The following is a 12,996-nucleotide window of genomic DNA, read 5'->3' on the forward strand; positions in this document are numbered from 1 at the left end:
ACACACACACACACACACACACACAGAGGAATGGATTCACACACACATAAAAACACGCATGCATGCGCACGCACACACATACACACACGCATGCATACCCTCTCTCTCACACACACACACACACACAGAGGAATGGATTCACACACACATAAAAACACGCATGCATGCGCACGCACACACATACACACACGCATGCATACCCTCTCTCTCACACACACACACACACACAGAGGAATGGATTCACACACACATAAAAACACGCATGCATGCGCACGCACACACATACACACACGCATGCATACCCTCTCTCTCTCTCTCTCACACACACACACACACACACACACACACACACACACACAGGAATGGATTCCCACACACCAGTCAAACAAGTAAAAGAGGTGGTTTGCCTGTAAAGAGCATGTGCCTCCAAGTACAGACACATGTGTGTGTGAGTTCATTACATACATGTACACACATGTGTATACTAGCATGGGAAGTACAAGATAAACTTTATGACAATCATCTTCCTCTAACGGGAGGAGTAGCTGCTAAAGTCTGTATTTTTTGTTAGCAGCCTATTGTTGCTAAGAGATTAGCTGCAAACATTTCAGAAACATTGCTGTCCCTGCAGAATAATTTTAAAAATCAGCTGAAGGCAATGAATTCACCTATAGGCTAAAATGTTCTACTAAAGATAGAAGAGCTAACTTAAAAGTCTATTTGCTGTTAGGTAAGGACTCTGCAGAAACTCATCCCTAAGTATCTCCAGTGACATCACAGTTGTGGCACCGTCTCTAGGATATTTTGGATTATAGCACACACACAGAAATAAAAAAATAAAAGTTTAAGTCCATCCTACAGACATGTCCAATTCTTATGCTGAAATCCAGAATTTCTAACTTTCGGAACAAATACTTAAATCTCAAAAGGCAAGACGACTGAAGTGTTTCTGGCTGTCTCTAACGGAGTCCGTCTGCCCTGTTCATTTCTTGCTTCTCTTACACCAAACAGACCAGCAACAGGAAACAGACGGGAATCCAACATGATAAAAACTTGTAGTTTATAGATGCCACTTGAAAAGCTGCTTTGAAAAAATGACCATAAATAAGTGCTGAGGATTGTCAAAGGAGTTATAGAAATCTTCCAAGTGAATATAATAAATATCACAAAAATAACCCCTGCTTCATCTCATCCTTAACTGAATGTTAGTTTACGACACTTTTACCTGGCAACCAATTATTCAACAGACAGCAATAACTGACATTTGTAATTATTAAGGCAAGGCCACATGGACAATTATCTGTAAGAGAACTGGATGAAAGTTAAACATAAGAGGAGAGCTGTTTTAACCATTCTGTGTACCTCTGTGAACGCTGAAAAATGAAAAGCATAAGAAATGGCTACAGAAGACTACTCTTGGAGAGAATTAGAAGATTTGAAGAAGGGGCTGGGAAAAACAGCGTGAGGACCAGAGTTTAAATGCCCCACAGCCATGTAAAAAGCCAGGAGTGCCACACACACATGCAATCCCAGGACTAGGGAAAGGGATACAAGATGGTCCCTCGGGAGATTTGCCCAGTGAGTGAGCTGCAGGTTCAGTGGGAGGCCGTGCCTTCAATGGCATGGATACTGGTAACATGTCCAGGATCCTACAAGCAAAGTCTCCCTAATGAAACTCATCAAGTCTCTCTGTCTCTCACACACACATCTCTCTCTCTCTCTCTCTCTCTCTCTCTCTCTCTCTCTCTCTCTCTCTCTCTCACACACACACACACACACACACACACACACACACACGCAGACATAAAAAGCAGAAGGGAGGCTAACTGAGGAAAAGAAGGGGATTAGCCGCAATGGGGGTGGGGACAAGAGAGGTTAACGTGTGAATATGGTCAGGTACGTGTGAATATGGTCAGGTACCGTGTGTGTGTGTGTGTGTGTGTGTGTGTGTGTGTGTGTGTGTGTAGACGTCATAATGAAACCCATTATTATGCACAATGAACACATGCTAATTAAAAATTAGGAGTTGCTCAGGAGGCCCCATGCTAACAGCTGAGACCCTCCTGGCAGTTGACAGCTGCTGGGGGAGAGGCAATTGCTCTTCCTGGGGTGTCTGGCTGTCCATGCTCTGTGGAGGCTCCCCACACATGCTCTGTGGACAGCACTAGCTGGGCTTGGTGGAAATAAAGAAATAAGACGACATGAAGGTGGGAAGGGACCATGTTGGAAGAGGGTCCTAGAGGGGTGAAAGGGAGATTTAGGGGGCTATAGGATCAAGGTATTTTGTATATATGTATGAAGCTGTCAAGGATAAATAAGGCTGGCGTTGGTGGCGCACACTTTTAATCCCAGCACTCGGGAGGCAGAGGCAGGTGGATCTCTGTGAGTTCAAGGCCAGCCTGGCCTACAGAGCTAGCTCCAGGACAGGCTACAAAACAATACAGAGAAACCCTGTCTCAAAAAAACAAAAAAACAAACAACCCCCCAAAAAATATAAATGAAAATATTCATTACTAAAAATGCATTAAGGGGCTGGAAAATTGAGTCAGACGTGAAGGTTGCTTACTGCTCTTGCAGAGGACCCAGGTTCAGTTCCCAGCAGCCTCTCTTGGTACCTATACACACACGGTGCACATAAACTCACGTAGGCATACACACATACACAAAATTCTTAAAGGAGTAAATGTTTTAAAAAACAAGATGGAGAGCAATACCAAAGGTGTAACATCGACCTCTGGCTTTCATACTCACACATGTGGATGTACACATGCATAGGTGTGTGCACAGACACATATACAATGCATATACCGTACACACACACACACACACGCACGCACACACATGTGCACAAAAGAATTGAAAAAAGAAGGAGAGCAGGGACGGAGGAGAAATCATTCAGGAGACACACCAGCTTCTGGGCCCCAGGCACATGCACACACGTGCCTGCACGCGTACAAGCACATACACACCCACACATGAACACACACTCATGCAAAGACTGTAAGATGCATTTCATAAGCTTTTGTGAAGTAAGAAGACAAGCAGGACATTTATTCTAAAGCCTGTAACCAAGGCAAACGCCTCGCAGTTGGTGCAATTGGTTTAGAGGGGGAAACTAGGGCAATTTTAAGAAAAGCTGAGTCCACAGTGCAGTGCATGAAGGCATACAAGTTAACGCCACATACCAAAAGTAGACTGTCTGTCTGCTATCCAGCGCAGAGCCCAGTCGGCTTTTTTCTTAACGTATGGCATTGTTTCGATTGCGTTGAACAAAAATTCCCTATAAGAACAAAAAAACATCATGGTATTCATTTGTTTCTACTAATTGGACTAAGTTTTAATGATCAAAGATAAAATAGTATACTACCAAATCTAGTTTTTCTATATCTTCACATGTTCATAATTATGAATATAGAAATAAAAGTAAAACTCAGATTAATGAGTTGGATATAAGCTGATCTAAAAATCAATGAGATGCAAATATTCAATTTATAAATACAAACGAGGCTTTGAGATGGCATTAATCATCTAAAGACTGCCTGGTTCTATGGCAGGCCTTTAACGCATTACTGAGCAATAGAAAACTATACTCATGAAGTTCCACATGTGAATAATCTTTGACACTGTAGTTTTGGAATAAATTCCACTTTTAATATAAGCAAAGAGCTAAACCCTCATAAACAACCCCCCAATAATACCTTTTCTTTGGATCTCTGATATAAGTATCTATTAGTAAACTGTACATCTCCGAGTGAACGTTTTCGATGAGAATTTGGAAGCCATAGAAACATCGAGCCTCTGGGACCTGTACCTCCTGACTGAAACGCTCCACCTACAGAAACAAGGAGGACAGAAAGTTCTGGTGAGCAGACCCCACAGGACCCTCCTCACACACCGTATAGCATGACATCAGCATTCTCACTTAAAAATCTTTTGTCTTTCCCAACACTCAGGAAGCTGGATGGGAGGACACTGATTTCAAGACCAACCTGGGAAACATGGCAAGACACTGTCTCAAAAAAAAAAAAAAGTGATCAATGAGAAGAATCAGCGGGTTAAAGCCGCTTGTTGTCAAACCTAATGACCAGAGTTCTGTTCCTGGAACCTCACGGTGGAAGGAAAAAGAGCTGACTCCTCCAAGTTGTCCTCTGATTTCCACACACACACCATGACTCACACACACTATGACTCACAGACACCATGACTAATACGACTAATACACCCACACCCACACCCACACACACACACACACACACACACACACACACACACACACACACACGCACACAAATAAGCAAAACTTAATACAATTTTTTGGGGGGAAAGGTGACAGTTATACAAGAAATAGGACACAAAAACCTTACCAATCTTTTCTTTCTTTTCTTGTTTTGTGGCTCTGAGGGTGAACCAAGCATTTACTCATGCTGGGCGAGCACGCCATCCTCGGTCTTTATGGGTCTTTTAGAGTAGACTCTCAGTGTTTAGCCAGCTAACCTAAGTGCTGGAGACTGACCCCAGTACTTTACTTATGCCAGGCAGGTGCCCACTGAGCTATGCACACAACGCCATGGAATGTGCCCCTAAGCAATGGGGCGAATTTATCTTTCAGGTAGAAACCCTGCCTGCTGAACAGTAAATTTTAGAATATGTATCAAAAGCAGTGCTTCCTGCCTCGTGGAGCTTTCTCCTCATAGTAGACAGACCCGCTAAAGTTCTTCTGGTTCACTCTGGAGGTGCCTCCCTCCACTCTCCTTAACAAAAACTTATTCTTCCTGACTGACCATAACATGATTTCTATATGAAGGGCTGATCTAGGGATCCAACGGAGCTACAGACAGCTATTAAGGGCACATTCTCTATTAAGTTTGTTATTGGAGGGGGAAAAATCAAATTTACGAATTCTGTGCAATTTTGGATTTTGTTTTCACGTTGCTGAGGCTAAAACTCAGGGCCTCTATAATGATGAGCCAAGCGTTGTAGAGTCAGGGACACCTCCAGCTCCACACTGTGTGTAGTTTTCATTGGTATAATGTACGATTGATTCCATAATATATTGCGAGTCAGTTGACAGTTAACTATCTTTTCCTCTGAAACATCATGAGAAAAATACAGTGAAAAATTAAACTTTGGTGTCTGGGGAGACACCTTTCCTGGGTAAGAATGCTTGCTACACTGGCATGAGTACTGGGTCTAGATTCCCTAGCATGCTTCTGTGAGCCTGTAACCCCAGTGCTGAGGTGTCAGAGACAGGGGGCTCCCTGAGGCTACCTGGACAGTCAACTTAGCCAAATAATGATGAGCTCTGCGTTCAGTGAAGAGACTTTCTCTCAAGGGGTACGGCAGAGAGCCACAGAGGAAGATAACCGGCATCCTTCTCTGGCCCCTGCCTGTACACGCACACACACTCACACAGAAGTTAAGCTTCATCTAGTCTGTTATTCATACATCTTTCCTCAGCAGGATCTACAGGGATCTCATTAACAACGCCATTCAGGAACAACTGTAAAATAAAAATCTTACCAAGTTTTCATTGACAATGCCATCACTGGCTGCGAAGAAGGCTAACACGTGGGAGATAAAATACTTCTCATCTGATTTAAGCTTGTTCCAGTGAGGGAGGTCCTTGGATAAGTCAACCTGGGGGGGGGGGAGAAAACACTCCAACTGTTTTCCTCTTGAAGAGTTTGGAAAACTCTCACTTTAAAGTTAAGAAAAGCTACACCAGAAAGAAAAATAAAACATTTAAAATATCAGAATAAGATAAACATTGTGCTAATAGTAATGTGATGTACTCAAAACATTTACCTAGTTAGTAATTATAACCGCTCTTGCCACACGGAGAAGTAGGTTAGTACATGAAGCAGTACATACGTTTATTTGTTAGTGAGAGAAAGTTTATACACATGTGTGAAAGTGTGTGTGTGTGCACACATTTTACAACACTATGATCTATCCATACCTTAAACATATCCAGAAAACTTTGTTTAAACAAACAAGACAATCCTAGCATGTTCAAGGAGGCGGGAAGGGGGAGAAAGAAGGAGAGGGAGGGGAACAAGGAGAGAAGGGGAGGGTGTTTGTGAAGGAAAGTCAAAACTACTTAAGTATATAAAGTAGACTAATGCCTTAGCAGTCATTTGTTTTATACAGTAGTTACTATAGTAATAGATTCAGTACCTGCTAACGAATTAACAGCCTCTGTGCTACTGCCGGCTATTCTTCAAGGCTAAGAAGTCATCGTGCCAGGAAGATAACAACCTGGGTTTTAAAGCAGCTTACAGGTACGGCCCCCATAGACTTGTGTTTGAATGCTTGGCCCAGAGGGAGTGGCACTATTAGAACTAGAACGTGTGACCTTTTTGGAGGAAGTGTATCACTGTGGGGCGGGCTCTGAGCTCTTATATGCTCAAGCTACACCCGGTGTGGCAGGCAGTTCACTTCCTGTTGCCTGTAGGTTAACATGTAGGACTCTCAGCTCCTTCTCCACCATGTCTGTCTGCACACTGCCCTGTCCCACCATGATGACAATGGACTGAACCTCTGACTGTAAGCCGGCCCCAGCTAAGTGTTTTCCTTTATAAGAGTTGCTGCGGTCAAACATAGAGGAAGAGAAACAGGATAATTTAAGTTAGCAAAGCTGGCTAGAAACCAGCCAGGCTAAGGCTAAGGCCGGGCATTCATAAGAATAAGTCTCCGTGGATTTATTTGGGAGCTGGGTGGCAGGCCCCCATAAGAGTTGCCGTGGTCATAGTATCTCTCTTCACAAAAAGAACCTTAAGTCAGACTTTTAGAATATAAATACCTTTGAAAATGCTTATTAAAATTATTCTTGGGAACTAAGAGAGTGATCCAAACTTTTCAAGTGCTCCTTCAATGTACAACTGTGTTAGCTGGCTCTTGCTGCTATAATAAGTCACCATAGACCGGATGGCTTAAAAACAAACATTTACTTTTCAAAGTTCGGGAAACGCAAGTCCAAGATCTGGGCACGTGGTAGCTAAGTTTATGTCCAGCTGACACAGACAGAGTCTTTTGGAAGAGGCTCAATTGAGCATGACACAGATGATGGAGGCCTGGCGTGTGAAGTTGCAGAGTAAGTGCGAGCATCCCTTAAAGACTCGGGGGGGGGGGGGGCACTGTACGTTGCTGTTCTCAATCCAGAACCTGTGGTTCTGATCAGCTGGGGATGAAGTCAGCTGCGATTAACAAGAGACCTGAAGGAAACCTTGGCTTTACTGGGACAATTGACGCTGGTCAGCTGGGGTGAGAAACTAGCAGTGATTAAGAGGAGACCAGAGTCAGAGGACCCTATGTCTTTAAATGTCCCTGTGGCATCAGCACACAGCAGCTGGGACCCACACCGGCAGCCAAACTAGGTCGTATACAAGTCACCCAGGAGGTGCTGGTTTTGAAGGCAGGCGGGGTAGCTGAAGCTTGGCACTGGGTGGCGGGCTAGAGTCCCGCGAAAGGCCAGGCGCTGCCATCAATGAAGGTGCGGCCTCAGTTACAGCTGAAGTCCCAGGATGAAGGCTTGGTCACGCGAAGAAATGGAGCCTGGCACCACCTGGTTTCAAGAGAACCCAGAAAAGGTCTGCCGGAGAAGGTGCAGCCCCGGGACAGCAACAAGCCCCGTGCTTTGATGCCAGTACCAGTACAACTACCAAGGACAGGAGAGCAAGCAAGGAGACAGGTCTGTGCGTGGTGGACGGTGGAGCAGAGGCAGCCTGAGCTCTCTGTGGGAGCCTGACATCGTGAGTGAATTCCAGATGACCAACACTGAACCTTTTACTCCATTCAACTTCGACCTGCTTTGATTTGGTTGTGACTGTGCCCTTGGAGGAAGAAAGTATTTAACTTTTTTTTTAATAGAAGAGACGTAATGGTAAGAAGATTTCAAAGTTTTGGAGAGGTTTCAGAGAGAATCTGGCTATTTTAGAGAAACTGTGGATATTTTAGAGACTTTGGATATTTTAAAGTGACTGAACCTTTAGAATGCTTGAATTCATAAAGACTATGGAACTTTGGAGGCCCAGCTCTCTAGAGGGAGTTCCATCCCTAGGCTCATGGTCCTATGCGCTCTAAGAAAGCAGCCTTGGGGGGGGTTGGGGGGAGGACACGGGAGGAGGGGAGGTAACTGACTTGTGAAGCAACCTTGTTTCTTATCTAAATTTAAACTGGAAAATAAAATAAAATAAAAAGAAATTTTTTTTAAAAAGCAGCCTTGGCAGCATACAGAGCAACCCAGCAAGCAGCCAGGGGTCTTGAGTGCCTACCCTGACTTCCCAGGGTGATGGGCTACGGGCTGTGAGGTGAAATAAACCCTTTCCTCCCTAAGGCGCTTTTTGCTCATGGTGTTTTGTCACAGCAATGGAAACCCAGTCAAAGGCAGGACTGGGGTAGCAGTATGGCTGGGTTTTGTGGGTTTTCTCATGTGTATGGACGTTCTGTCTGCATGTGTGTCTGTGTACTGCGTACACGCTGGGTGTCCACAGAAGAGAGTGTTAGATTCCCCGGAGCTGGAGCTACAGATAACCCTGAGCCACCATGCGGGTCCTGGGAGTAAAACTTGAGTCCTCTGGAAGAGCGGCCCATGCTGTTGACTCCTGAGTCTCCCTCCCGCCCCATGGCGAACTTTCTGAGGAAGCTACTTAGATAGATGGGCACCTTCTTCCCTTATGCTCGAAGGGCAGAGAGAAAGCTCTCTTCTCATACTTCTCTTTATAAAGGCATTAATCCCACTCATGAGACCCCACCCTCATATCCTCAAAGCCCAATTACCTCCCATTGCCCCACCCCCAAATGCCACCACACTGGAGAGCGACGGCTCAACTTACAAGCTGGGGGAAGACGGAACTCTTAATGTATAGCTCTAATACTGTCTTATAAAAATCTCTAAATTTGCCAGGTGATGGTGGTGGTGCACGCCTTCAATCCCAGCACTCAGGAGGCAGAGGCAGGTGGATCTCTGTGGGTTTGAGGCCAGCCTGGTCTACAAGAGCTAGTTCCAGGACAACCTCCAAAGCCATAGAGAAACCCTGTCTTAACCCCCCCCAAAAAAGAAAACAACAACAAAAAACCTCTAGATTTGTTTCATGACAATGTGATAGACATTTGTATATATAGCTGTCCTTTGTGAAACTCTGCTGGTCTTGCTTTTCTCTTAATTATTCTAACAGTTTCAATCTCCTTGACCTTTCAAAAAAAAAAGACTAATATTCTAATCTTAATCACCGTATCCTTTCCTAAAACTCTTTTCCTGCTATACTCTAAGTATCTGTGAGCACTCAATGCATGCCAGACTCTAGACTAAGTTCAGAAACATACAATAGGATGAGGAAGGGAAATAGTTGTCTTCACTTTATAAAACATCAGCAATTGCCAAGTTCCCTTTTATTATTAACTCAACTCAGGTTAACTCAGGGGTGCCTTTCTTGTCTCCAAACACTCTATTCCTGATATTGAATTTAATACTGCAAAAGGCCTAGTCTTAAAAATTAAATTTGCCTCTTTAAACGCCAAGCTTTAAAATGCTGTAACTTTTATTTATATTGTTAAATGATAACGGTTATATTTCCTTCTAGAAACATCAAATGTCCTGTCCAGTTTTACCCCATATGAGCTCATCCTGAATTTCAGCATCTAAATATGGATCCCTGCCACAGTGTCAGACCCTCACCGTTCCCGAGAGGCCCGTGTGTCAAAGCAAAGGCTTGGTTGGCTCCCTGCGGCAGCACAGTTACAATATCACTTGATTTTCTTTTGTCATAGTAACAGAAAACTGATTATCAGAATTGCCTGACTGGGTTCTAGAAAATTTCCAAGCTTTGTTTTCTGAGTCAGGGCCTAATATTTGGGAATTAAATTCGACCATTGATTTAAAAACCAGAGTGTAAAGTTAACTAACCTTTTTACATCATTTGTTTGATACATGGGACTAAAAATATCCTTGACTTCCTTTCAAAACATGTATGTGAACCTTCCTGCAAAATCCTTATCAACCTATGTGTTCTGATTTTTTAAATCAGTATTTTTTTTTGGTCATAGACATTTATTACAGTTTCTAAGAGAAGCAATTAATTTCCAATGAACTTTTAGAAACCCAAATATGACAAGCCCGTTTTCAGGCGTGACAAACAAAAGGACCAACTGTGCTCTACTTGTCCTCTGAACCATACTCACGAAAGCTATCTAAAGCCACAGACAGGCAGGAAGCCAGGTGACTTACTAAAAAAACACCGGGGGTTTGCTTCAGTTGGGTGTTTTGCTCTGTACGCCAACCGCACTACATAGCAATGCTGACGGTATAACAAAGATATGTAAATGTCTGAGGAGTGTAGAAGCGGTCGCAGACACTGGTGTCTCTAAACATCTCCCGAGCCAATGTGTCACATGCTATTAGCCTGTCTTAGCAGCGAGGACGCAGGGAAAGGGGAAGCTGCTTGCACAGAGTGGGGTCAGCACTGAGGCAGCCTGGCCTCGGCCCTGTATTCTTCACAGGGTGTTGTTTCCATAGATTCGTCTGGTCTGTTTCCAAAACCATTTATTTTGTGTGTGTGTGTGTGTGTGTGTGTGTGTCTATGAGAGAGAGAGAGAGAGAGACAAAGAGACAGAGAGACAGAGACAGTGACAGAGACAGAGACAGAGACAGAGACAGGGACGGGCGAAGAGATCGTGTGTGTGCTATAAGGCGAGTGTAGAGATGAGAGGAAAATTCAGGAGATAGCCCACTCCTTCCACTGCGGGTTCCAGGAACCAAACGGGGGCCATCAGGCTTGTTCAGAAAGAGCTTCTGTCCAATGAGCCATGTTGCTAGCCTGGATTTGGTCTCTTGGCCGTGGGGCATACAGATCTAAAGACACTCATTCACACAGACACAGCTATCCAGACAGAGAGGTATTTATGGGCACATATACAGAGTAGGGTATTGTGTGGCTATCATAAACAGTAAGGGATGATTAAATAGTAAAGACCAAAACTGTTTGTGTGTTTAGTTACTCTAGACAGCAGCCATTTGCATGACTCCTTGTTCTCAATAAGCCAGCAGGTGCTGAACTCTCTTTGAAGGTGGAAGGTTAGGCTGACAGTGAGGAACCAGAGGCTGCCTTGCTGCTGAGGTTTGGGGCGGCTGAAGGCAGAGCCAGACTGTGAATTCAGCAGGGCGGTGAAGCTGTTCACACACTGCGGCTTTGCTCTGCCAGATCCGCCTCTCAAGCTACTGCAGGGCCCTTAGGGCTTCCACTGTTCTGTTTGCGTTGTTGCTGCCTGTTTTTCTGCGACAGTGTTTCTCTGTGTAGCCCTGGCTGTCCTGGAACTCACCCTGTAGACCAGGCTGGCCTTGAACTTGGGGATTTGCCTGCCTCTGCCTCCTGAGCACTGGGGTGAAGGGTGTGAGCCACCATTGCCTGGCTCTTGCTTCATTTTTTTTTTAAACTGCAGCTGCAATTCTGTTTGTTCTGCTGACCAGAAGTTTAAAGTGTTAGGACTGGCGAAATGGTTCAGCGGGCAAGGGTGTTTGCTGCCATCAGTTCAATTCCCACAAGCTCGTGCACACATAAATAAATGAGTAACTATAAAAGCAAACAAACAAAAACCCAGGACGGGTCTTACTCAGTCCTAGCCGACTAAGAATCTATTTAAAGACAAACAGTTGGGTGGGCTGCCTGCAGGGACCGCTCACTGGCTAAGAGCACTGGCCACCGCCACTGCGAGGGACTCTGGTTGGGTTCTCAGCACTCACATGACAGTTCATACCCACTTGTGACTCCAAAGTCCCCGCTGGCCTCCGAGGGCACCAGTAACCACACACGTGGTGTGCACGCACACGTGCAGGCAAACACTCACACACGTAGACTAAAAACGAATAGTCTTAAAGAATGGAAAATGGTCCACAATATATGAGGCACAGGTAAAAGAGAGACCTTGTCTCAGAAACAAAAGCAAGAACGTATTTACAGACCCTAATCTAATTACGTTCCACTTAAGTTCATCAACAGTTCCGCTTACTACGGCCACGAGTGCCAGGGCGGGTGACATACCTCTTCTGCGGTCCAGAAGGACGCCTGGGCTTGTTTATACATCTTCCAGATGTCGGGGTACTGGATTGGGAAGATGACGAAGCGGCGGGAACTCTTTCTCAGGAGCGGCTCTTCCTCACTCACCACCGCAGCTTTTTCCTTCGTATCCGAAGACAACTGCTTTTAAAGAAACAAAGTATACCTTTGTTTATGTGCAAAGTCCTCTCTGACTCAAGCCTAAATGAACGTCTGGGGGAATTCTGGGAGACAGCACAAGTTGGGGAAGCAGTATGTACAAGAATGCTCCCAGTCACCTGGGTAACTTCATACGGTGAGGTTGCACGGTTACAGTAAGTCATTTCATTTCTCTAAGCTTGACTTGCTGAAGCTACAAAGTACTCATCGAATAAGATTGTTCTGATTGCTGGGCGTTGGTGGTGCACGCCTTTAGTCCCAGTACTCGGGAGGCAGAGGCAGGCGGAACTCTGTGAGTTCGAGACCAGCCTGGCCTACAGAGCGAGTTCCAGGACAGACCAATAGATCTGCAGAGAAACCCTGTCTGGAAAAAAATAAAATAAAAGATTGTTCTGATTATTAAAACTCTTTTTTTTTTTTTTTGGTTTTTCGAGACAGAAATCTGTGGCTTTGGAGGCTGTCCTGGAACTAGCTCTTGTAGACCAGGCTGGTCTTGAACTCACAAAGATCCGCCTGTCTCTGCCTCCCAAGTGCTGGGATTAAAGGCGTGCGCCACCAACGCCCGGCTTATTAAAACTCTTTTAAGCTGCACCAGGTGCAGAGTCAGCACTCGAACTACTGTGGTTATTTCTACTCTAAGCGTAGTACAACGCTAAGCCAACAAACTGTAAGAGTGGGAAAATTACTGCTTTTGAACAAACTCTCCCCTCAGCGCCGCTCTTTTTACAATGCTGAGTGAACGAGACACTGTCACCAGGCAGTGTCTTTCCCCTAATCTTAGCGAAAA

The 12,996-nt window shown here is 44.7% G+C and overlaps 1 protein-coding gene across 4 annotated transcripts in view; it reads right to left on the bottom strand.

Moving 5' to 3' along the window:
- Rrm2b (ribonucleotide reductase regulatory TP53 inducible subunit M2B) overlaps positions 1 to 12,996 on the bottom strand; it is a 31,521-nt gene that overhangs the window by 11,354 nt on the left and 7,171 nt on the right. For 2 of the 4 annotated variants that reach the window (XM_021228734.2, XM_005072642.4), the window contains exons 2-5: positions 12,036 to 12,194; positions 5,521 to 5,637; positions 3,699 to 3,832; positions 3,186 to 3,280 (exon numbers count right to left, since the gene is read on the bottom strand). In XM_021228734.2, coding sequence (XP_021084393.2) covers positions 3,186 to 3,280; positions 3,699 to 3,832; positions 5,521 to 5,637; positions 12,036 to 12,077 — 388 coding nt within the window. In that variant the 5' untranslated portion in view covers positions 12,078 to 12,194. The remainder of the gene's footprint in view (positions 1 to 3,185; positions 3,281 to 3,698; positions 3,833 to 5,520; positions 5,638 to 12,035; positions 12,195 to 12,996) is intronic. The other 2 variants (XM_021228737.2, XM_013115314.3) reach the window with 1 other exon arrangement.

Source organism: Mesocricetus auratus, unplaced genomic scaffold, assembly GCF_017639785.1.
Source record: "Mesocricetus auratus isolate SY011 unplaced genomic scaffold, BCM_Maur_2.0 Super-Scaffold_100023, whole genome shotgun sequence".
In the NCBI taxonomy this organism is placed as follows: domain Eukaryota; kingdom Metazoa; phylum Chordata; class Mammalia; order Rodentia; family Cricetidae; genus Mesocricetus; species Mesocricetus auratus.